Raw genomic sequence first — 25,970 nt, forward strand, 5'->3', positions numbered from 1 at the left:
TTTGAACTTGTTATCAGTATAAAAGACACCTGTCCACAACCTCCAACAGTCACACTCCAAACTCCACTATGGTGAAGACCAAAGAGCTGTCGAAGGACACCAGAAACAAAATTGTAGACCTGCACCAGGCTGCGAAAACTGAATCTGCAATAGGCAAGCAGATTGGTGTGAACAAATCAACTGTGGGAGCAATAATTAGAAAATGGAAGACATACAAGACCACTGATAATCTCCCTTGATCTGGGGCTCCACGCAAGATCTCACCCCGTGAGGTCAAAATGATCACAAGAACGGTGAGCAAAAAATCCCAGGACCACACGGGGGGACCTAGTGAATGACCTGCAGAGAGCTGGGACCAACGTAACAAAGGCTACCATCAGTAACACACTACGCCGCCAGGGACTCAGATCCTGCAGTGCCAGACGTGTCCCTCTGCTTAAGCCAGTACATGTCCGGCCCGTCAGAGGTTTGCTAGAGAGCATTTGGATGATCTAGAAGAGGATTGGGAGAATGTCATATGGTCAGATGAAACCAAAATAGAACTGTTTGGTAGAAACACAACTCGTCGTGTTTGGAGGAGAGAGAATGCTGAGTTGCGTCCAAAGAAAACCATACCTACTGTGAAGCATGGGGGTGGCAACATCATGCTTTGGGGCTGTTTCTCTGCAAAGGGACCAGGACGACTGATCCATGTACAGGACAGAATGAATGGGGCCATGTATCGTGAGATTTTGAGTGCAAACCTCCTTCCATCAGCAAGGGCATTGAAGATGAAACGTTGCTGGGTCTTCCAACATGACAATGATCCCAAACATACCGCCCGGGCAACAAAGGAGTGGCTTCGTAAGAAGCATTTCAAGGTCCTGGAGTGGCCTAGCCAGTCTCCAGATCTCAACCCCATAGAAAACCTTTGGAGGGAGTTGAAAGTCCGTGTTGCCCAGCGACAGCCCCAAAACATCACTGCTCTAGAGGAGATCTGCATGGAGGATGGGCCAACATACCAGCAACAGTGTGTACCAACCTTGGGAAGACTTACAGGAAACGTCTGACCTCTGTCATTGCCAACAAAGGATATATAACAAAGTATTGAGATGAACTTTTGATATTGACCAAATACTTATTTTCCACCATAATTTGCAAATAAACTACATACTGTCACCCTAGCAGTACAGTGTCACCATGGTGACACTGTACTACTTGTGGGGGGTGATGAATATTTTTTTTTTACACTGATTGCTTTTACACCCATAAAGGCTGTAAAAGCAATCATTTCTCCTTCTCTCTAGCTGCATTCTTGCAGCCATTGAGAACTACTGTGTGAGCTGTTATTGGTCACAGTTTGTCACATGGTACAAGGCTGTGAATAGCCTTGTATCATGTGACCTCTGTGATCATTCACAGATTTCACACGTAGTAAGCAATGATGTCACAAGTGACATCTTGCTTACTACTCTGCATGTGATCACTGATTGGCCAATCAGTGATCACATGATCGGGACCTCGCACAGAGGTCCCGTCCGACGATCGGTGTTCCACTGTGTCCAGAGGACACAGCGGGCACCGGATCGCGGTGCTGTGCGCTCTTAGGGAGCGTGCACAAGCAGGGGGTGGGGAGGCAGTTTATAAATGGCCACCCGACCCTGCACTGCCACCGTCCAGCCGTTTATATACAACGGCCGGAAAGAAGTGGTTAAATGCGAAGGGACAGTTTTTCTTCTCATATATACATTTTATGTATGGGATGATCTGATTGCTAGAGCCCCCCCCCCCTCCCTCATGTGATATTGCTGGGAACAGGTCCTCTTTAAAGAGACATCAAGGGTCAATTAGACTACTAATGTCACCTTTGTACCACCATCAAGTGTAAATCATGCTTGATTAGCTTCTTTCCCAGCCACAGAATGATAGTGCTGAACCCAAAAGTGACACAATACACATCACTTCCATGTTTGCTCACCAGAGGGGAGATCAGCTGATGGATGCTCACTGGTCTCCCCCTGCTTTGTCCAGCAACACCCATCATGCCAGTCCCAGGCCTACAGGTGGGACAGTGGAGCCTGGGATGCATGGCTGGGTGGAAGCCGGAGGCAATCACTTTCGGAATTGTATGGAAATGCTCAGATCACGTTCACCTGAAAGCTGACAATCGGCGTGTCCAGTGTAAGCACACCCTATAGCACCCAGGAGTGTGTTTTAAAACCTCATACTGATGTAAGCGTTACGTCACTGGCAACAAAAGCATTAAAGGGAATGTATAGTGGTGAATGTACAGCGGTTTAGTACATATTTTGTTTCTTTATAGTCTGGTCAATATTTTAAAGATTTTTTTACCCCTTTTTTTGTCAGTTAAATATGCATTAGTTTATATAAATATTTTGTATTCTGATACGGTATAAATTGCTGCGGAGTTTTACTTTAAGAGGGATGATGGGCTTTACTCTGCTGATGCTCAGTAAATACTTCCAGATACTTACTGCTATGTGATGCTCTCCAGACTGGCGTGTATAAACAAAGGCTGAGCTATTGTCTTGTAACCAAAATCTTATCATTAAAAGTTGTTTAGGTCACAGATCTAAATATTGCATAGGTGTGGAATCGTTCTTTTTGAAAAATCTATTTAAAATAGATGAAAACCTTAAATGGATGACATTTAGTTTGCTAAAGCACTGTGGGGGAGATTTACTAAAACTGTGCATGGGAGCCAATCAACGTCTGACTTCAGCTTGTTCAATTTATCTTTGACAATAAAACCTGGAAGCTGAATGGTTTCTCTGCAGAGCTGCACCAGATTCTGTGTGCACTGGTTTTAGTAGATCTCACCCTGTGTATCATAAACAATTTCCATTTCTTTTATTTTAGAAAATCCTTGTATTTCCTTTTATTCCATTCATTGTTACTTTCAGTGCTGTTGATTGCAACCTCCTTTTTTTTTTTTTTACGTGTTTATTAAAAATATAGATATACAAACAAAGACCTATGTACATTCACAAAGTGGGATGTTAAATGAACAAAGGCTAGAGACATCAAGCCAAATCAGCTTAATACATTACTAGTACATTGTAGATTTATACAGAAGTACCATAACAAAGAAAGAAAAGCAAAAAACGTGCATAACCCCGAACAATGCAGGAGCATTCGTGCCAATTGGATCTACAAACCAGTATAACCCTACAGAAATGGTAAAGTTTGTACATGATCCGTAACCCAACAAAATATATAAATCTTGGGGTAGGTGGTGGCCATAAAGTACACTATACAGAGAACATCAAGGTCATAGGACCATCCCGTTTAGTTGAAATCAGGGTCTTAGGACTGTCCCGTTTAGTTGGAATCAGGGTCTTAGGACCATCCCGTTTAGTTGGAATTAGGGTCTTAGGACCGTCCCGTTTAGTTGGAATCAAGGTCTTAGGACCGTGTCGTTTAGTTGGAATCAAGGTCTTAGGACCTTCCCGTTTAGTTGGAAGCAAGGTCTTAGGACCGTGTCGTTTAGTTGGAATCAAGGTCTTAGGACCTTCCCGTTTAGTTGGAAGCAAGGTCTTAGGTCCATCCCGTTTAGTTGGAAGCAAGGTCTTAGGACTGTCCCATTTAGTTGGAATCAAGGTCTTAGGACCTTCCCGTTTAGTTGGAATTAAGGTATTAGGACCGTCCCGTTTAGTTGGAATTAAGGTATTAGGACCGTCCCGTTTCGTTGGAATCAAGGTATTAGGACCGTCCCGTTTAGTTGGAATCAAGGTATTAGGACCGTCCCGTTTCGTTGGAATCAAGGTCTTAGGACCGTCCCATTTAGTTGGAATCAAGGTCTTAGGACCGTCCCGTTTCGTTGGAATCAAGGCCTTAGGACCGTCCCGTTTAGTTGGAATCAAGGTCTTAGCACCGTCCCGTTTAGTTGGAATCAAGGTCTTAGCACCGTCCCGTTTCGTTGGAATAAAGGTCTTAGGACCATCCCGTTTAGTTGGAGTCAAAGTCTTAGGACTGTCCCTGGACCCAGTGATCAACAGCTGTAGCCACCAATGGCGCCCCCTACCTGAAAATGCAAGATCACGTATATATGCATGATTTTGCACAGCCCTGCCGCTCTTTAGAGATAGTTCTGCTATAGGGCGGTTGGAAAGTGGTTAAGAATCGTGGTACCCTCAGTTCTTGGCAGAACTAAAGGTTGGACAGGGTTTTCTTGCATCCTCTTTGCCACCACTTCATGTCTACATGCACAGCAGCAATGGCTGCACGGTATTGCTCAGAGAAAGTTTCCTGATGGTGTCAACAGTAGACCATACATATAATGTGTGTTTAAATGGCCACTTGTAGCCTCCATCAGATATCTGTGATAGGGTGACAATGTGGAAGCAGAATTGGAAGACCGGAACAGATGATTGTGACTCTGTAAAGGTGTTGCCAAACTGTACTGCTATGTTGTCACCCTGTCGCATATCCCTCTGCTGGACACTTCATTGTGCAGACATGATCCACCCATGTCATTACCAGTTCCAGAATGATGTGCAGCTAACACTGGAGCTAGTGCAGGAAGTGGCTGGAGGAGTCCAGAGGAGATCAGCAGCACTGAGATGTAAAAAAGGATGCCAATACGGTAAAGGTGAGGCCTTTGTCTACAATACGCAGTGCTTTAGTAATTCAACGTCATCCAGGCGGGGTTTACATCTGCTTTAAAAGTTGATCTTCTGTGAAATGGATTACTTTTATAGGTATGTGTATTTTATTTTTAATCTCTTCCTCATTATCATCACAGCCCCATTATTGCTTTCTTTTGCTGAAAAACTTCACTGATCATTCAAACTAAAATATCCATATCTCTCCAGTCTGAGGGCCATCTACGGAACTGACGATCTCCGCAACGCTGTTCATGGCAGCTATTGCTTCACTTCAGCCGAACAAGAGATCCGCTTCATGTTTCCAGACGGTAGGTGCAGTGGCATGTAGCACACCAATGTATAGATCAGAAGTCTGTTGCTAAGCAACACCCCTTAAAAGTTCATAGAGACACCAACCAGAGGAAGGTACTTATGACACAAACTTTTTGGGGTTTAGTCGGCTCCATCAGATGAGTCCAATGAAGGTGACTAACCTATTGCTTTAATGCTGCACGGCCAATGTGATAGAGCTCATGTTGGAGTGAGATCAGTATATTTTCCAGCTGGTAAGCATGTAACCACTTGACCTCCAGAGGATTTACCCCCCTTAATGACAAGGCCTCTTTTTGCTACTCGGCGCTGCACTAATTCAACTGATAATTGCGCGGTCATGCAATGCTGCACCCAAACGAAATTTACGTCCTTTTTTTCACACAAATAGAGCTTTCTTTCAGTAGTATTTGATCACCTGTGCGCTTTTTATTTTTCACGCTATAAACAAAAAAAGGCCAACACTTTTGAAGAAAAACAATATTTTTTACTTTCAGCTATAAAAAATATATAGTAAACTCAAAGTTGGTTATAAATTTAAGCCAAAATGTATTCTGCTCCATGTTTTTGGTAAAAAAAATCCCAATAAGTGTATATTGATTGCTTTGTGTGACAGTTATAGCGTCTACAATCTATGGTATAAATACTGCAATTTACCCCATTTTTTTGCTATACAGTGCTGCGCTAGTTTAATGGACAATTGCGCGGTCATGCAATACGGTACATAAATGAAATTTACATCCTTTTTTTCCCACAAATTGAGCCTTCTTTTGGTGGTATTTGATCGCCTGTGCGTTTTTTTTATTTTTTGCGCTATAAAAAAAAAGGCTGACAATTTTGAGGAAAAAAAACAATATTTTGGACTTTTTGCTATAAAACATGTCCAGTAAAAAAAAATTTAAAAATCAAATTTAGTCATAAATTTCTGCCAAAATGCATTCTGCGACATGTCTTTGCTAAAAAAAAAACCAATACGTGTAAATTAATTGGTTTACGTGAAAGTTATAGCGTTTACAAATGGCAGGAAAGATACTGGGATTTTTAGGGTTTTTTTTTTATACTAATAATGGCGGCGATCAGCGACTTATGGCGGGACTGCGGCGGACATTCTGACACTGGGGAGGTACTGACTTGGGGTCACTGACATCCCCAGTGACACCAATACAGTGATCAGTGCAAAAAAAAAAACACTGACACTGTACTAATGGCACTGGGGAGGAAGGGGTTAAGTTTATTTTTCAGAGCAGCTGTGCTCTCTGTCAGCGATTGCTGCCGATCGCCGGGACATAGCCGGTAACGACCGGCTGTGACCCGGAAACTGACATCTGCGGCTGTGATCGGCGGGACAGGTAGGGCGGCGGCGTGCCTCGCGCGTGCCCCCTACCTGTTTTAAAACGTGCTTTTGCCCAGCCATGCCGCCCTGCCGCCGTATTTATACAGTGGCTGGGCGGCATGTGATAACGGTTTTTTTTCTAAAACAGTAAACATGTAATGCTTATCTGCTCTGTGTAATGATTTTGCACAGAGCAGTCCCAATCCTCCTCTTCTGGGGTCCCCCTCCCATGGCTCCAGGCTCCTCCTGTTTTCCGAGTGCCCCCATAGTAAGTTGCTTCCTACAGGGGCACTCGTGCAGGCTTGATCCTGAGCCAAACTGTGTTCACCTATTGACACACACAGTGCCCACTCCCCACTTGCAGGATTTGATTGACAGTAGTAGGAGCCAATGGCTGCTACTGTTGCTGAGCCGCCTGCAAGAGAGAGGGGGAAGAGCAGAGCTGCTGCAGAGGGGCACAGGGCTTGATCAAGGTCAGGTTTAGGTATGTATTTTTGGGGGGCGCTGGGTGGGAGCTGACATTGAGAGTAGAGATATTCACCCTGAGGTCATCACGGAAGACAAGGGGGCGCTCTTTATGTCTGGAGGAAAAGAAATGTAATCTCCAAACACGGAAAGTTTTCTTCACAGTGGAATAGACTCTCTCAAGATTTGGTTCTGGCCAGCTCAGTGGATTGCTGTAGGAAAGTCCTGGATTCTTTCTTGGATACACAGAATATAACTGGATATAACATTTATAGGTAAAGTTGATCCAGGGAATATCCGATTACCTCTCGGGGGATAGGAAGGAATTTTTTCCCGTGCAGGAGCACATTCGATTATGTTTTGCTGGGTTTTTTGCCTTCCTCTGGATCAACTGTGGGTGTAGGATTATAACTTTATGGTTGAACTGGATGGACTTTTGTCTTTTTTTTCAGCCAGACTAACTATGTAACAGGCTTAATATAAAGCGGTTATTTCACATCATGCAAATTGGATGTGGTTCAAAATGCATCCAATTCGCATATATGTGAACCGGCTCCCTGCAGGAGCAAATTGGATCGTGCTTTGCTGGGTTTTTTGGCCTTCCTCTGGATCACCTGTGGGTGTAGGATTATAACTTTTTTTTTTTTTTTTGTAATGGTTGCACTGGATGGATTTATGTCTTTTCTCAGCCAAACTAACTATGTAACTATATTGAAAGTTTTTTGGGTTTTTTTACCTTAATGCAGAGAGTGCAACAACAAACCCTTTTACCTTTACATTTTTAAACACACACACTGTTTTTCCACAAAGTATTCTGAAATTCCCACTCTGGACTGCTGATAAAGCTGAACGCCAGGCTTCTCTTCTGTCCTGCAGTGGTACGCGGTCTTCTGTACTGAAATTGCTTACTCTGATTTTAATGCACGATGTGAGCTTCTCATAGTGTGCATCAGAAGCTGCAGCAAGTTAGAGCCTTCCTCATTCCCTGGCTAGAGGACATCCAGCATCATGCAGCCTTTTCCTGCCTAGCCTAACTGTCCCTGGTCCACTTCTTTCATTAATTGGATTTCAATTATTTTTCAAACTCGGCCTCACCTATAGGTGTTACCACTGCTTTCTGTTTTCTTTATCTACATGGAGCACCCTGCTGCCTCCCCCCACCAGCCATGATTTGACTGCATTGCATAATGTACACAGACCTAGTGATAGGGTCACTGAGCAAAAAATAAGGTATGTAATGAAAACAAAGATTTTTGGTGGGTTGATGGCGGGGGACCAGGGAAGGCAAAATATGAGCAGATTGAACTTCAGCTTAAAATGTACCCAAGCAATGTCGCCCATCCCCCCCCCCCCCCCCCCCCCCCCCCCAAAAAAAAATTGCATGGGGTACATGCTCCTTTGGCTAGAGGGTGAAGGAATACAAATACTTTCTTTCATCGTTCCCACATTCTCACCTCACTGTGTGATAGGTTCCCTGAAGCCACTTCATTTCTCTGTCTGGCGATCCTTTCCACCTAACCAAACAAGCATTTAATCCTCGCATAGCAGAGATGTCTCCATTACATGGGTAAATTTAACAGCATCCCAGAGTTGGGCTCTGCAGTAGAAACTTTTTTTATCCATTATGGACAGAGTAAAGGGAGGGTTATAACCTGTCAGATTTTTTTTTTTTTGCTCTCTTATCCCCTCCTCCCATGCTTGTCTCCAGAGCCTCCCCCATCCTGAGGAACTCTCTACCACGATCGCCAAATCTACCCACTTTTAGGCGATCTCTGAACACCTATCTCTTCAGGGAAGCCTAACCTGCCTTCCGCTATTCCTTCTACAAGTCCATCCTCCACAGTTATTCTATTTATACCACTAGCCCCTCCCTCTTAGATTGTAAGCTCCAAGGAGCAGGGCCCTCCTATCCCTCTTGCATTGAACTGTATTGTCTCCCATTATATTGTAAAGTGCTGAGCAAACTGTTGGCGCCATATAAATCCTGTATAATAATAATCTGTGTCCCATTGCACAGACTTCACTTCCTGTCCCATAGCAAAACGGGAAGTGGGAGGAAATCTCTGCAAATTAAGGGAATCCCTTGGAGATACAAAACTGGTGACCCCATTGGAAGCTTTCCCTCTATTACTTTTCTAGGGACAGCCCAACATTTGGGATTTTATTTTACTTTCAATGATAAGCAGGACAAATAGAGAGGGTGAAGCTCCCTAACCGGGGCACAGACAGCAATACAAACTGACAGGTGTTCTAATCCTTCTCCGCTCTGTCCAAAACTAAAAATTCTAACATTTTTGGCTCTATACACCACCACAATGGATTTGAAATGAAACAAACAAGATGTGCTTTAACTGCAGACTGTCAGCTTTAATTTGAGGGTATTTACATCCAAATCAGGTGAACGGTGTAGGAATTACAACAGTTTGCATATGTGCCTCCCACTTGTTAAGGGACCAAAAGTAATGGGACAGAATAATAATCATAAATCAAACTTTCACTTTTTAATACTTGGTTGCAAATCCTTTGCAGTCAATTACAGCCTGAAGTCTGGAACGCATAGACATCACCAGACGCTGGGTTTCATCCCTGGTGATGCTCTGCCAGGCCTCTACTGCAACTATCTTCAGTTCCTGCTTGTTCTTGGGGCATTTTCCCTTCAGTTTTGTCTTCAGCAAGTGAAATGCATGCTCAATCGGATTCAGGTCAGGTGATTGACTTGGCCATTGCATAACTTTCCACTTCTTTCCCTTAAAAAACTCTTTGGTTGCTTTTGCAGTATGCTTTGGGTCATTGTCCATCTGCACTGTGAAGCGTCCAATGAGTTCTGAAGCATTTGGCTGAATATGAGCAGATAATATTCCCGAAACACTTCAGAATTCATCCTGCTGCTTTTGTCAACAGTCACATCATCAATAAATACAAGAGAACCAGTTCCATTGGCAGCCATACATGCCCACGCCATGACACTACCACCACCATGCTTCACTGATGAGGTGGTATGCTTAGGATCATGAGCAGTTCCTTTCCTTCTCCATACTCTTCTCTTCCCATCACTCTGGTACAAGTTGATCTCGGTCTCATCTGTCCATAGGATGTTGTTCCAGAACTGTGAAGACTTTTTTAGATGTCGTTTGGCAAACTCTAATCTGGCCTTCCTGTTTTTGAGGCTCACCAATGGTTTCCATCTTGTGGTGAACCCTCTGCATTCACTCTGGTGAAGTCTTCTCTTGATTGTTGACTTTGACACACATACACCTACCTCCTGGAGAGTGTTCTTGATCTGGCCAACTGTTGTGAAGGGTGTTTTCTTCACCAGGGAAAGAATTCTTCGGTCATCCACCACAGTTGTTTTCCGTGGTCTTCCGGGTCTTTTGGTGTTGCTGAGCTCACCGGTGCGTTCCTTCTATTTAAGAATGTTCCAAACAGTTGTTTTGGCCACGCCTAATGTTTTTGCTATCTCTCTGATGGGTTTGTTTTGTTTTTTCAGCCTATTGATGGCTTGCTTCACTGATAGTGACAGCTCTTTGGATCTCATCTTGAGAGTTGACAGCAACAGATTCCAAATGCAAATAGCACACTTAAAATGAACTCTGGACCTTTTATCTGCTCATTGTAATTGGGATAATGAGGGAATAACACACACCTGGCCATGGAACAGCTGAGAAGCCAATTGTCCCATTACTTTTGGTCCCTTAACAAGTGGGAGGCGCATATGCAAACTGTTGTAATTCCTACACCGTTCACCTGATTTGGATGTAAATACCCTCAAATTAAAGCTGACAGTTTGCAGTTAAAGCACATCTTGTTTGTTTCATTTCAAATCCATTGTGGTGGTGTATAGAGCCAAAAATGTTAGAATTTTGTCCATGTCCCAATATTTATGGACCTGACTGTATATTGTACATTCACATAAGTCCCTAACCCTCAAGGGGCGTACAATCTAAGGTCCCTAACTCACATTCATACATACACATACTAGGGACAATTTAGAAAGGAGCCAATTAACCTACCAGCATGTCTTTGGAGTGTGGGAGGAAACTGGAGTACCCGGAGGAAACCCATGCAGGCACAGGGAGAACATACAAACTCCAGACAGGTAGTGTTGTGGTTGGGATTCAAACGAAACGACCTGAGTGCTGCCAAGTGGAAGTGTTAACCATTTAGCCACTGCGCTTTAAGTTCCAGGTCATAAGTAACCCATAACAACCAATCATCATTGGTCTTACGTCTGCAAAGTGAACTAAAAAGTGAATGAAGCCCAGTAGGCAATCTTTGCAAATAATGCTCCAGTCTGTATAGGTTGTTTGGCACCAACACCAGTGCTGACTGTGCGCACACACACATACTTGCAAACATATAGCAAGGCCTGCTTTTCAATGCATGTGTGCTAATGCACACCTGACAGTCATGCTAGGCACCATAGTATGCATGTGTGTGTATTGGCCCGCACTGCTTTTCTTTTGCTCTGCCATACTGGACCTTCCTTCCAACAGTTAAATGAATAGCCTTTCATACTCCAGTAATATTGTCAATATTAAGAGCTTGAGTTTAAAAAGTGGGGAGGGGAGTAGAACCCAGATTTGCATATAACCTATTAGGACTCATGTACACTGCAGCTGACAAACTCGTTTAGGAGCTGTTCAGCGGTTTTTTCAGCAGCCCCTGAACTCTCCCTAATGTTTCCCTATGTGTCCATGTACACATCTTTGTTTACAGTCATTTGAGTTTACAGTCATTTTTTTTGAACGGAGAAAACTTGCATTCAGCATTCAATTTTCTCAGCGTTTCAAACGCAAAATACTTGTAAATATGACAAATCGCGTTTATAAGCGTTTGCGTCTGAAAATTTTTTTTTTAACTCTTCCAGTTCCCGATGCTGTCCAGAGCCTTTTTTCATCATGAAAAATGCATGAAAAGCATTTCCAAGGTACTCAGATGGACAAAACACTGAACACAGGATGTTCCTACCAAGCTTGTCACACATTGTAATGACCGATTCACACCTCAGACCTCTCCCACCCTTGGAAACAAAAGATATGTTAATGACCATTCACACCTCAAATTCCTCATGAAGAGCCCCTGCCAGGTGACCTTAATGACTCCCTCCACCAGACACCTTCCCCACCCTTGGAAACAAAAGAAATGTTAATGAGCAACTAACACCTAAGCTAATCTCAACACATACTGCTGTCTCTGCTTCTACTCTCTGTATTTCTCTGAACCAGTCTGAAATAGTTAATAATTTACCACTTTTCAGTGCATTCTGGGTACTTGGGAGGTTCTCCTGTGCTTATCTTTAAAAAATGCTTCTAAACGCACATAAACATGGTATGCAAAAGCGGCTAAACAAACGGTTTTTAACCTACGTTTTCCAGCAGTCAGTTTCCATCGTTCAGAGGTGTCCCGTCTACATGGGGCCTTAATGTGGTATCTCATATGATCAAAAGTTTGGGGACAGCTGACCATCAGACCTATCTATATATTAAAGAGTATGAGAACAGTGCTCCAAAATATTGACTTCAGATGTTTCCAGTGAAAGGTATTGTTATTGCTACAGAACACAAAGACATTTTAGATAATTGTGCGCTGTCAGACTTGTAGTGACAGACGAGGGAATACCCTCTTCCAGCATGACTGTGCCCCTGTGTACAAAGCCAGCTCCATATAGACCTGCTTTGATGATTTGGTGTGGAGGAACTTGAGTGGACCTTATTATACTGCCTTTCTGGGTTGGTGATGATGACTTTCACTTTTCAGTGACCATTGAACCTGTTCCTACGGGAAACGCTGCAAGTGATTATTTGAGCCTTTTTGTGAACCCAACTTTGCTTACCGGACTCACGGAACTCTGCAAGCAGAAGCCAGCCGATCCCCTGGTGCGTAAATGTTGTGCATACAATCTTTTCTTATTTCTTAAAATTGAATTCCTGCAAAACCATAACTGTTCTTAAAAAATGTCCCCACCACTCTCCTGCTACTTATCTTTTTCAGCTCGCTCTGGTCCAGTCACGTTATCCCGCAGCTGCAGCTCACCTGTGTCAGTAAGGATCTGGTTGCAGAAAAGAAGAGGGAGCTCTGGGAGCCAATGGGTGATGTCACTGATTCAGGTATTCCTAGCTATTGTCCAGAGCTCCCTGACACAGGGGAGACAGAGCTGCATAATCATGTGACCAGACCAGAGCAGGCCAAAATAAAAGCAAGTATACTTTTCTTTTTTTTTTTTACCTAGTGTTGGCAGCATAAGTAGCCAGAGGGGGGAGGGGACATTTTTAAGAATATTATGGTTAGGCACTTTAATTTACCATTTTTGGCCACATGGAATATTTTGTCCATGTAATTCTCGCTTATGTGATAAAAAGATGTGTCTGGATTAGTACATAGATCAAAGAATGCTGACATCTACTACAATTAGCTGTACTTGCAGACACAGGAAGTACAATTTCTCTTTAAAGGATAGGTTTACCATTTAGACAAAAATAATAAATGCACATTTTTTTTTGAAGGATAAATTATGTGCATTTTATAATTTTTTGAATACAGGAGTCTGGAAAGCATTGCACCAGCAATCAGTAGATCGCTGATACCATGCAGGTCTCCTGCAGACCTGTCAGAATATCTGCTTGCCGTACAGGATGTATGAGCAAGCAGATATTCTGACAGGAAGCCAAAATGAACTACCATGGAGCTCCACAGCGCCGTGGTAGTTCATTGAAAACTACAAGCCGACAGTCGCTAAGGCTGTTGGGACTTGCAGTTCATTCATTCATGAAAGTACGTGAATGAATGACACGGCCACGTGGGCAGAGGCCCGCATGGCTACGCTGTTTTCAAATTTGACAGATAGTACAGGGAAACTTCTCTCCGTACTACCTGTCAAAGGGGGGAGGCGTTAGGCAGCGGCTGTGGGAACATGTTACATGTTCCCAAAGGTGAACTTATCCTTTAACCCCCCCCCCCCCAAGCAAACCCTATTTTAATGTTCATATGTACCCTGCCTGGGAACAGTTTAAAAAAAAAAAAGCCCCCAAGCAGAATCGGCAGTTGGCACCAATTGGCCAACTGCAAGTTCCGTGACAGTGCTGGATCTGGAGGGGACTGGAGCAGCGCGCCGTGAGGCTGAGCCAGCTGCCGGTTAGCCATTTAGATAGATCCCAACAATATGGTCTGGGAACCTTCCAAAGCCTGGACAAGCTCTGTCACGTCAGCCAACAATGGGCTTTAGCCCACCCTCTGCTGAATATGGATCATAGGAGTGCAAATCTAAATGCACCTCTGTGACCCACATGAGCAGTATAGCCAAAAGAGCTTTAGCCATACTTCTCCTTTTAAATTACATATCTTTGTCAAATAGAGAAACTTTGCAATATTTACTAGAAGCTCTTCATTAAAGAGATGAAGTGAACACATTTGTCTCTTAATGGAAGTGTATTTTTGTGTTGCGGGTAAAGCACTTGTCAAATTACTGATCAACTTATTATTATTTCCACAGACCTGGCTGGCGGACTGGCTACTGAAACACAACCCCAACAGACCAGACATTCAAGGAAAGGCCATTGAAACATTGGACTGTTAGCCCACTTTGTGACAGGAAACTTCTCTCTGTACTTTATGTTCTGTGTTTAATTTTTACATGTACTATTGCAAAACCTTAATAAAAAGAAAAAAACAAACATTGTCTAGGTGAGTAATGGTGGCTGGCGAGTCTCCCTGTAAGTGACCCTGCTTTTACTATCATCATCACTATCAGCCTGGCGGCTCCTCCTCCCTACCTCACTTCCCTGTGATAGTAGGAACCCAGACACCCCCCCCCCCCCACTGTCTCTTGTACAATAATACCCCTTTCACATGGGGCGGACTCCATCTGCAATCTGCTTGCTCAGCAGGGGATCTGTCCACTGATCCCCGCTGAGGAGGAGGATGATGACAGGTCCATATCCACTCTGCTTATGCAGAGTAGACACAGCCCACACTCTTCTATGGGTGGTCGGATATAAACAGACCGGTGTTCTGTAAAATTCATCCCATTCATATCAATTGGGGCAAAATGAGAGGAAGCCAATTGTCACAATGACAGGAAGTCAGACTAAAATAATAATAATTAAAAAAAAAAAAAATTCTAACCCTTCCCCCTTACACCCTGAGGTGATGGTGCAATCCTAGTAATAAAAAAAAACATAAAGACCTTCCCTCTGGTACCTGGGTCCCAAAATCTAGTTTGTCAGGATGTTGACATACTTGTTTCTAGTTGTGTGAGAACCAGTATGTATAGTGAGGCAAGGATAAAGATAATAGGGCCAGGGTTTTTATCTTTTATGAGCAAGATGGTAATGTTAGCTCTCACATTGCTATCCTGTAAGCTTTCCTTTAAAGTAAATCTGTGCTTCACCTATTCAAGCAACACAATAGGTTCACTTTAATGCAGACCTCCACAACAGCACCGACTAGACTTTCCACTACATTCAGCCACACTGAGTAAAAGTAGTGGTTTGGCTGCCAGTGTCAGATGAAGTACTGTATACAGTTAGGTCCATATATATTTGGACACAGGCACAATTGTAGTTTTTTTTTTTTTTCCAGGTATTTACCAAAACATATTCAAGCTATATTTCTATAATGGATATGGGCTGAAAGTGCACTCTTTCGGTTTTAATTTGAGGGTATGTACATCCAAATTGGAGGAAGGGTTTAGGAATTACAGGTCTTAAGAGTAGCCATCCCCCCTTTTTCAAGGGACCAAAAGTAATTGGACAAATAAATATAATCATAAATAAAATGTTTCCTTTGTAATATTTTGTTGAGACTCCTTTACTGGCAATGACTGCCTGAAGTGTGGAACCCATGGACATTACCAAAGACTGGGTTTCCTCCTTTCTGATGCTTTGCCAGGCTCTACCTGCAGCTGTCTTCAGTTGTTCTTTGTTTGTGGGTCTTTCTGTCTTTAGTTTTGCCTTCAGCAAGTGAAATGCATGCTCAATTGGGTTGAGATCAGGTGGTTGACTCGGCCATTGCAGAATATTCCACTTTTCCTTCAAAAGCTCCTGGGTTGCTTTTGCAGTGTGTTTTGGATCATTGTCCATCTGTACTGTGAAGAGCCGTCCAATCACCTTTGCTGCATTTGGCTGAATCTGGGCTGACAGTATATCTGTAAACAATGCAGAATTCATCCGGCTGCTTCTGTCTTCTGTCACATCATCAATAAACACCAATGACCCAGTGCCACTGGAAGCCATGTATGCCCATGCCATCACACTGCCTCCACCATGTTTTACAGATGACGTTGTGTGCTTTGGATCATGAGCTGTTCCAAGCCTTCTCCACACTTTTTTCTTCCCGTCATTCTGGTACAGATTAATCTTAGTTTCATCCATCCAAAGAATGCTTTTCCAGAACTGGTCCGGCTTTTTTAGATGTTTTTTTGGGCAAAGTCTAATCTGGCTTTTCTATTCTTCAGGCTTATGAATGGTTTGCACCTTGTGGTGAACCCTCTGTATTTGCTCTCGTGAAGTCTTCTCTTGATTGTAGACTTTGACAGTGATACGCCCACCTCCTGGAGAGTGTCCTTCACTTGTCTGGATGTTGTGAATGGGTTTTTCTTTACCATAGAGAGGATCCTGTGATCATCCACCACTGTTGTTTTCCGTGGACGTCCATGCCTTTTTATGTTTCTGAGCTCACCAGTGCGTTCTTCTTTCCTCAGAATGTACCAAACTGTTGATGTGGCCACTCCTAATGTTGCTGCTATCTCTCTGATGGAGTTGGTTCATTTTTGAAGCCTTACAATGGCCTGTTTAACTTGCATGGACAGCTTCTTTGAATGCATGATGTAGATTCACAGCAATAGATTCCAAATACAAATACCACACTAATGCAGGCCAAAGACAGGTCGAACAGCGGCTGATTTTTCGACCGATAAATGAAAAATCGGTCATTCATTCGGCCGACGTTACCACCACCGATTAAAAAAAAAAAATCGGCCGACTAAATCATAAAGTTCACCCCATCACTTCTGTCCCTTGCAGGTCACAGCTCATGCGCAGATTTTTTTATTGTTAAAATGATTGGCCGATTTGGCCATCATTGCCGAGAAAATCGTCCGATCGTCCAAATCAGCCGCAACTTTTCCAACATGACCGATAATCTCAAAGTGCAAAAAAGCCGAAAAACGGCCAACCAATTAACCCACTAACAGTGCGAAAATCGGCCGATTTTCAAACAGTCTATGGCCGGCATTAGAAACAACTCCAGACCTTTTACCTGCTTAATTGATGAAGAAACAACAAAGGAGTAGCCCACACCTGGTCATGAAACAGCTTTTGATTCAGTTGTCCAATTACTTTTGGTCCAATTACTTTTGGTCCCTTGAAGAAGGGGGGATGGTTACTCTTAAGAGCTGTAATTCCTAAACCCTTCCTACAATTTGGATGTACATACCCTCAAGTGTGTGCACTTTCAGCCCAAATCCATTATATAACTATAGCTTGAATATGTTTTGGTAAATACCTGAAAAAAACTAAAATTGTGCTTGTGTCCAAATATATATGGACCTAACTATATGTATGGAATTAGAGCAAACCTGTTGCTTTACATTGGACGGCTTGCTTTATAGCTAAATTAACACGTTGGTTGGGGGGTGGGTTTCCCCATAATCTATAAGCATGCATTGCATGTTATGTTACTTGAGTCCCACTAACCTTTCCTCCAATGAAGATGGGTTCAGGCTCCTGTGACTTCTGCATCACCCACCTCCATCTATACTGCTGCATTTTTTGCGATATGGCGCTGCATTGCTTTAACTGACAATTGCGCGGTCATGCAATGCTGCACCCAAATGAAATTTATGTCCTTTTTTCCCCCCACAAAGAGAGCTTTCTTTCTGTGGTATTGATCACCTGTGCAGTTTTTTTTTTTTTTTGCGCTATAAACAAAAAAAAGCGACAATTTTGAAAAAAATAATAATAATATTGCTGACAATTTGCTATAAAATATGTCCAGTAAAAAAAAAATTTTTAATCAAATGAGTCATAAATTTATACCAAAATGTATTCTGCAACATGTGATTGCTAAAAAAAAAAAAAAATCCCAATACATGTAAATTAATTGGTTTACGTGAAAGTTATAGCATCTAGAAATGGATATATATATATACATACACATATACACACACGGGAAGGGGTCTTTGCAATATATACAGTGAGGAACAGAAGTATTTGAACACTCTGCGATTTTGCAAGTTCTCCCACTTAGAAATCATGGAGGGGTCTGAAATTCACATTGTAGGAGCATTCCCACTCTGAGAGACAGAATTGAAAAAAAAAATTCACGAAATCACATTGTATAATTTGTAAAGAATGTATTTGTCTTGCACTGCTGAACATAAGTATTTGAACCCATGAGAAAATCAGTGTTAATATTTGGTACAGAAGCCTTTGTTTGCAATTACAGAGGTCAAACGTTTCCTGCAGTTCTTGACCAGGTTTGCACCGCAACAGGGATTTTGGCCCACTCCTCCACACAGATCTCCTCTAGATCTGTCAGGTTTCAGGGCTGTCGCTGAGCAACACAGAGTTTCAGCTCCCTCCAAAGATGTTCTATTGGATTTAGGTCTGGAGACTGGCTAGGCCACTCCAGAACCTTGATATGCTTCTTACGGAGCCACTCCTTGGTTATCCTGGCTGTGTGCTTCAGGTCGTTGTCATGTTGGAAGACCCAGCCACGACCCATCTTCAATGCTCTGACTGAGGGAAAGAGGTTGTTGCTCAAAATCTCACAATAAATGGCCCCATTCATCCTCTCCATAATACAGTGCAGTCGTCTTGTCCCCTTTGCAGAAAAGCACCCCCAAAGCATGATGTTACCACCCCCATGCTTCACAGTAGGGATGGTGTTCTTGGGATGCAACTCATCCTTCTTTTTCCTCCAAACACAAGTGAAGTTTAGACCAAAAAGTTCTAGTTTGGTCTCATCTGACCACATGACTTTCTCCCATGCCTCCTGTGGATCATCCAGATGGTCATTGGCAAACTTCAGACAGGCCTGGACATGTGATGACTTGAGCAGGGGAACCTTCCGTGCAATGCATGATTTGAAACCATGACGGCGTAGTGTTCTACCGACAGTGACCTTTGAAACCGTGGTCCCAGCTCTCTTCATGTCATTGACCAGCTCCTCCCTTGTAGTTCTGGGCTGATTCCTCACCTTTCTTATCATCAGTGATACCCCACGAGGTGAGATCTTGCATGCAGCCCCAGTCCGAGGGAGACTGACAGTCGTCTTTAGCCTCTTCCAGTTTCTAACAATTGCTCCAACAGTTGATCTATTTTCACCAAGCTGCTTGGCAATTGCCCCGTAGCCCTTTCCAGCCTTGTGCAGGTCCACAATTTTGTCTCTGGTGTCTTTTGACAGCTCTTTAGTCTTGCCCATGGTAGTAGTTGGCGTCTGACTGACTGTGGGGTGGACAGGTGTCTTTAAAGAGCTCAGACAGGTGCTACCAAGTTAGATTAATGAGTGGAGTAGTGGTGGACTTTTTAAAGGCACAGTAACAGGTCTTTGAGAGCCAGAATTCTTGCTGTTTCTCAGGTGTTCAAATACTTATGTTCAGCAGTGCAAGACAAATAAATTCTTGAAAAATCATACAATGTGATTTCCTGAATTTTTTTTTCCAATTCTGTCTCTCAGAGTGGGAATGCACCTACAATGTGAATTTCAGACCCCTCCATGATTTCTATGTGGGAGAACTTGCAAAATCGCAGGGTGTTCAAATACTTCTGTTGCTCAACACACACACACTTTTATACTAGTAATGGTGATCAGCGACTTACAGCGGGACTGCGGCAGGCGTTCAGACACTAGGGCAGGAACTAACTGGCACTGACATCCCATTGACACTAATACAGTGATCAGTGCTAACAAAAATCACTGACACAGTACTAATGGCACTGGGCAGGAAGGGGTTAACATGTGGGGCGATCAAAGGGTTACCTGTGTGCGGTTTTACTGTGTGATGTGTGGGCTTTACTAGGGAAACATGCTACTGTGTATTTCTCGATCGGTGGGTGCCGGCAGGGAATCTCCGGCTGGGACCCGTTGATTGACATCTGTAGCCGCAAATGGTGGCGCAGGTAGGGCAGTGTGCGCACCCCCTGCCCGGAAATGCAAAATCACATATTATATATGATTTTGCACAGCCCTGTAGCAGTATTTCTGCTATTGGCCAGCGGGGAAGCGGTTAAAGTTAAGAACTGAAAAAAATTTTAAAAAATCATATTTGCTACATTTCTACAATACATGCACAAAGTAATTACAGAGAAATACCTGTTGACTGTTCAGAAATCCAGTGTGCTCTTAACTTCCCGTTTGGCCTTTTTTGCCATGATAACCCAGACAGTGTTGTCAGCGCTGCCTGCTGGACTGCAGGACTCTGGCTAACCCTCCCTCTCTACATAAGTTGTTGCTTGCTAGAGGAACACGATAAAAAGAAAACAAAAAGGAATGCTAGGACAAGATCTAATCAGGGAGGTTGGGAGCAATTTTAGGTCATACCTGGACACACACTTTAAATAGCTGTCCTACAAAGAACTGACCAGTGCCCAAGATTGTGAATTCACCTCAGCCTGCTTCTCCCTTTGAAGTGAGAAAAAAAAATGAATGCAAGATAAAACATATATCTTTATTTGTACAAGGAAATTTCTTATATACACGAAGCAGCCAACTACAGCCCAATATCCAGAACTCTACATAACAAAGATAATAATTAAGGCATCTGTTTAGGTACTGTCACCCGCAAACACACAAACAGCAATACATAGACTTTCCACTCTCATAAGGAAGCTGGAGGTTTACTGGGTAAGACATTACAAAGAGGAATGAGTATAAAGAAAAACACACCATCCAATCAGATTCCCACCATCTATGTCAGAAAAGTGTAAGGTGATTTCTGATTGGCTGCTGTAGGTAACCGCTCCTTTGGCCTGCTTCTTCGCTTTGTGAAAGCTTTGATGTGCGTCAACAGCGAACCTGCATGAAATAATGGATTCAGATTTGGTAAAATTAGACAAAAGATTAAGAAATTCATGTACAGTTGTGTTCAAAATAATAGCAGTCAGACATCACTAACCGGATCAATCACTGTTGTTGGTAGAAATGATATTCCTACATGGCAAATCATTTCCTAGCAGGTGTAGTAGAGTAATAGAAATCCAACAGACCCAACAGTCATGACATGCATGCTGCTGATTCTGTGTCATTGAATCACTCATTGAAAGGGGCGTGTTCAAAATAATAGCAGTGTGGAGTTCTATTAATGAGGTCATTCATGCTTTGAAAAACAGGTGGCAATTATTGCCCTTATTTAAGGAAGGAAGGAAGGCAGGAAATGTTGTACATGCTGGTTACAGTGCATTTCCCTCTGAAATTCTGAGGAAAATGGGTCGTTCCAGACATTGTTCAGAAGAACAGCGTACCCTGATTAAAAAGTTGATTGGAGAGGGGAAAATATATAAAGAAGTGCAGAAAATGATAGGCTGCTCAGCTAAAATGATCGCAAATGCTTTAAAATGGCAACCAAAACCTGAAAGACGTGGAAGAAAGCGAAAAACCACCATTCGAATGGATAGAAGAATAGCCAAAATGGCGCGGACTCAGCCAACAATCAGCTCCAGAAAGATGAAAGAAGGTGTGACGTTCCCTGTGAGGACTGTTACAATTAGAAGACGCCTATGTGAAGCCAAGCTATCTGCAAGAAGCCCCCGCAAAGTCCCAATGTTGGAAAAAAGACGTGTGCTGAAGAGGTTACAATTTGCCAAAGAGCACATTGACTGGCCTAAAGAGAAATGGCGCAACATTTTGTGGACTGATGAAAGTAAGATTGTTCTTTTTGGGTCTAGTGGGTGGAGACAGTTTGTCAGACGACCCCCAAACACTGAATTCAAGCCACAGGACACTGTGAAGACAGTGAAGCATGGTGGTGCAAGCATCATGATATGGGGATGTTTCTCATACTACGGTGTTGGGCCTATTTATCGCATACCAGGGATCATGGATCAGTTTGAATACATCAGAATACTTGAAGAGGTCATGCTGCCTTATGCTGAAGAGGAAATGCCCTTGAAATGGGTGTTCCAACAAGACAACGACCCCAAACACACCAGTAAACGTGCAACATCTTGGTTCCAGACCAACAAGATGGACGTTATGGAGTGGCCAGCCCAATCCCCGGATCTTAATCCAATAGAAAACTTGTGAGGTGACATCAAAAATGCAGTTTCTGAGGCAAAACCAAGAAGTAGAGAAGAACTGTGGAATGTCGTCCAATCATCCTGGGCTGGAATACCTGATCACAGGGACAGAAGTTGGCTGACTCCATACAACACAGATGTACAGCAGTTCTCAGAAACAGTGCGACTACAACCAAATATTCATGAAGTCATTCAAAGGAAAGCAAAATCTTCAAACATTTTTCAGTTTATATAGTGAATGTTTGAGTTTGTAAAGAAGAATACAAACACTGCGATTTTTTTGAACTGTCTAATATTCACTTTTCTTCAATTTTTTTTAGAGGAACAACACAAATTTGATATATTTTTCTTCATGTTGTGATTTGGAATAGAATGTGTCGTGTTCCCAATGCATTTGTGTGGATGGAAATAAAAGCCATTAGAAGGATTTTAGCTTTATTCACTTTTTTCAACAAACTGCTATTATTTTGAACACAACTGTATATGGAAATACCTCAGTGAGGCTTTCTTTTCTGCAATGTCTGTACTAGGTTGTTTGAAAATAAATAAATTCTCATTTTTTAAAAATAAATAAATACAAGAATCAAATATTTAGTAATCTGGTCTTTGGATCTCTCAAGAAAACACAGTGCATCAGTGTGAAAGGGTCCTTACTTTTCCTGCGCTCCAAACACTCTATTTACCTGCAGGAGTGCTGAGAATTACCTGTATACAGTATGACAATAGTAAAAGGCACGGCAGGACTCAAAAGTGCCAAAAAGGTGAAATGCAACTCTGCTGTGAAAATTATACCGTTATAGCACCCCCAGCAGTGGGTTGTTAAGTCTAGTTCTAATGCTAGGGGTCTAAGTGACTTAAAGGATAAGTTCACTTTTAGATAAAAAAAATAATAAATGCACATTTTTTCAGGGCATAGCATTGCACCCATGGTCAGCAGACCATGGGTGCAGTGCCATGCTCCTGCAGACTCTCAGGGCAGGCAGTTATTTGAGAGCAGGAAGAATCTATAGACTGCGAATTGACTCACCAGCGCCCCTGCAGTTCAATGAGAACTACAAGCCATCAGCCGCAATGGCTGACGATTGTTGTAATCTATTAGTTTATGCAGATACAAATTTCTGAGTTTTAAGGGCTCATGTACACTGCAGCTGATAAACTGACGTTCAGGAGCTTTTCTGGGTTTTTTTTTTCAGCAGCCCCTGAACTCTCCCTAGTGTTCTCCTATGTGTCCATGTACACATCTTCGTTTACAGTCGTTTATTTGAACGCACCAAACTTGTGTTCAGGAGTAGATTTTATCGGCTTTTCAAATGCCAAACGCTTGTCAATGCAGTTACCTGCGTTTATAAGCGTTTGCATTTAGAAGCATTTTTTTAACTGTTCCATGTCCAGACGCTGTCCAGAGCCTTTTTCCATCATCAGAAATTCATTCAAAGCATTTTCCATGTATTCAAATGGACCCGGTACACCAGCGCAGTCAGTTCCAGGTTTCGCATGAAGGAAAAAAATGGTAGAACGTGCCGCATTATGCTCATGATGGGATCCATAGTGAATACAACCAGCAAAGACAGCTAATCTCAACACATACTGCTCTCTCTGCTTCTGCTCTCTCTATTCCTCTCAAAATGTCTGAAATAGTTAATTTTTTTACTGTTTTTCAGTGCATTCTGGACATTTGGGAAGGTCTCCTGAGGTTATCTTTTAAAAACACTTCTAAACGCAAACGCGCAGAAACGCGGTATGCAAACGTGGCTAAACTAACATTTTTTTTAACCTACGTTTTCCAGCAGTCAAGTTTCCATTGTTCAGAAGAGTTTTCCAAACGCCCCGTGTACATGGAGCCCTTGTTTGGCTTTTCCCAGCTCTATGCTGGTTCCAGGTTTGTGACTGGAGAAGCTGCAGACAACCAGGCAGTTGACATTTTTAGAAGAAGGGTCAGAAGGAAAAAGTGTCCCTTCAAATAGAAACATCATTAGAGAGGTTACAATGGGCATATTCACCGGTTTCTCTATTGGCCAGACTGGAGGGAAGTGCTAAAATGGAATTGGGGTACAAAGAAGAAACATTTCACTGCCACTATGTAAAAACAATCTGGAAACTATTGGTTTTAAAAGCTTTGTCACCCTTCTGAAAAGCAATAACTGCACCCATCTTGGTTTTAAAAAAAAAAAAAAGTGCATTTATTTATTTAATTAATTTTTACATAGGAGGCTGGAAAGCATTACTGACCACGCATGGAATGCAAGGCTCCTACAGACACTTTCACAGCCACGGGTCCAGACCGAAGTACAGACCTTTAGGAAGTGTCGATGGATAGAAGTGCGTTGATATCACTGTACTTGTGTTTCATTGATTCCCTCCAGCATTCACTGGAGCGCCAAGCTTTAGAGAGGAGGGAGAGGCTGGCTCATTCTCCCAGTGGCACAAAAAATATTTCATTTCAGAGGGAATGGCGTGGACAAAGTCAGCCTCTAGTCTCTTCCGTGTCTTGGATGTTCCAACAGTGAGATCTCCCTACTAAAATTCCCAGATCTGATCCAGTCCACCTGGGAGTTTTTGGGTGTTCTCGCCTATTTTTGTGAGTTCCAGTTTCTCCTGTTACATCTTCCATAATATAACATAAAATCTGGAAGAGATGGTTTGAGGGAATTATTGGCACAGTGGGTTTGCAGACCTGGGAACACAGTGCAGGGATGGTGAGAATCCCTCATAATGGGCACAGTGGGTTTTCAGATCTGGGAACACAGTGAAGAGATGGGGAGAATCCCTTGCAATGGGCTCAGCAGGTATATAGACCTAGGACCCCAGCTAAAAAACGGTGGGAACCCCTAACGGGCACAAATGGTATATAGACCAGGACCCCAGCTTAAAATCGGTGGGAACCCCTCATAATGGGCACAGCAGGTATGTAGAGCCAGGACCCCAGCTCAAGGATGATGGGACCCCTCATAATGGGTATAGCAGGTGTACAGACCTGGGAACTTCATCCAAAGATCTTTCCAAGAGAACGCGTGAGACATAGAATAAACTATCAGGAGGTTTAACTCTCTGGTTTAACACTGAAGAAAAAAAATCAGATTTAAGTGAATTGTGCCTGCAAAGCTGCTGTAAAGCTAATAGTAGAGTACATTGTGAGCAGTCTTTAGTGTACCAGTTTGCTTTGTGCTCCAAGAAGGATTCTCTGGACAGACAATTCCTGTTTAGCAACACCTTCTCTCTTGTGCGTATCATCATGTGTGAACCATTAGGACTCTCCTGCACCCTCCTCAGTGCGGTTTGGGAACATGTCCATCCACATAAAAGTTTCTGGTTATTTTGGGAAGTGTAAACTCGGCTCCATTCAGTTCTTTAGTGAGAATAATTTGACATCCAAGTCTGGAGTTCTCTTGTAATAATGGTGCCATGTCTAACATATCATCTTCCCTGCAACAGAGGGAAAAAAAAAATGAGAATTATAGTGACCCCTGTGATCCTATTCAAATCAATAAACCTAAATAGAGCTCCAGATGTGTGGTTTCTACTGCAATGTTTGTGTTAAAAAGTTGTAGTGTATATATATATATATATATATATATATATATATATATACACACACACACACACACACACACATACATATACATATACACACACTGTGCGTGTGTATATATATATATATAAAATTTCCAGCTCTTGACGATCACAGCGATACCATATATGTGTGTTATTTGTTGTTTGTACCCGTAGTACAGCCCAGAAACATTTTGTTTTACCTAAAAACACACTTACACTGATACCAATTTTAAAAAAGAAAAAAAAAAACCTGACCATTGACCTTGATCTTTGACCCTGACCTTGACCCAAACACTTACCCTGGCACTGAACTAGATCAAACCTTTGGTTTATTTTTTAATATTTATTTTTTTATCTTTTTTTTGTTTTGTTTTTTAACAAACATTTTTTTCCCTCTATGCCAGGAGTTAGAGAGATACAATGTATCTCTCTCCTCCATACATAGAGAGAAAAAAAAAAAAAACCAGGGTG

At 42.5% G+C, this 25,970-nt stretch overlaps 2 protein-coding genes across 3 annotated transcripts in view; one reads left to right on the plus strand and one right to left on the minus strand.

Annotated features, from left to right (window-relative positions):
• The window catches only part of NME5 (NME/NM23 family member 5), a 30,415-nt gene extending 16,031 nt beyond the window's left edge, over positions 1 to 14,384 (plus strand). For both annotated transcript variants that reach the window (XM_089660020.1, XM_089660019.1), the window contains exons 4-6: positions 4,815 to 4,915; positions 12,472 to 12,590; positions 14,204 to 14,384. In XM_089660020.1, coding sequence (XP_089516146.1) covers positions 4,815 to 4,915; positions 12,472 to 12,590; positions 14,204 to 14,287 — 304 coding nt within the window. In that variant the 3' untranslated portion in view covers positions 14,288 to 14,384. The remainder of the gene's footprint in view (positions 1 to 4,814; positions 4,916 to 12,471; positions 12,591 to 14,203) is intronic.
• Positions 14,385 to 20,366: 5,982 nt separating this feature from the next.
• FDX2 (ferredoxin 2) overlaps positions 20,367 to 25,970 on the minus strand; it is a 50,533-nt gene continuing 44,929 nt past the window's right edge. The window contains exon 6 of the mRNA XM_089660023.1: positions 20,367 to 25,370. Coding sequence (XP_089516149.1) covers positions 25,214 to 25,370 — 157 coding nt within the window. The 3' untranslated portion in view covers positions 20,367 to 25,213. The remainder of the gene's footprint in view (positions 25,371 to 25,970) is intronic.

The sequence above is a fragment of the Staurois parvus genome, unplaced genomic scaffold (assembly GCF_062004578.1).
Source record: "Staurois parvus isolate SC_StPar_1 unplaced genomic scaffold, SC_StPar_1.0 ptg001198l, whole genome shotgun sequence".
NCBI lineage: Eukaryota > Metazoa > Chordata > Amphibia > Anura > Ranidae > Staurois > Staurois parvus.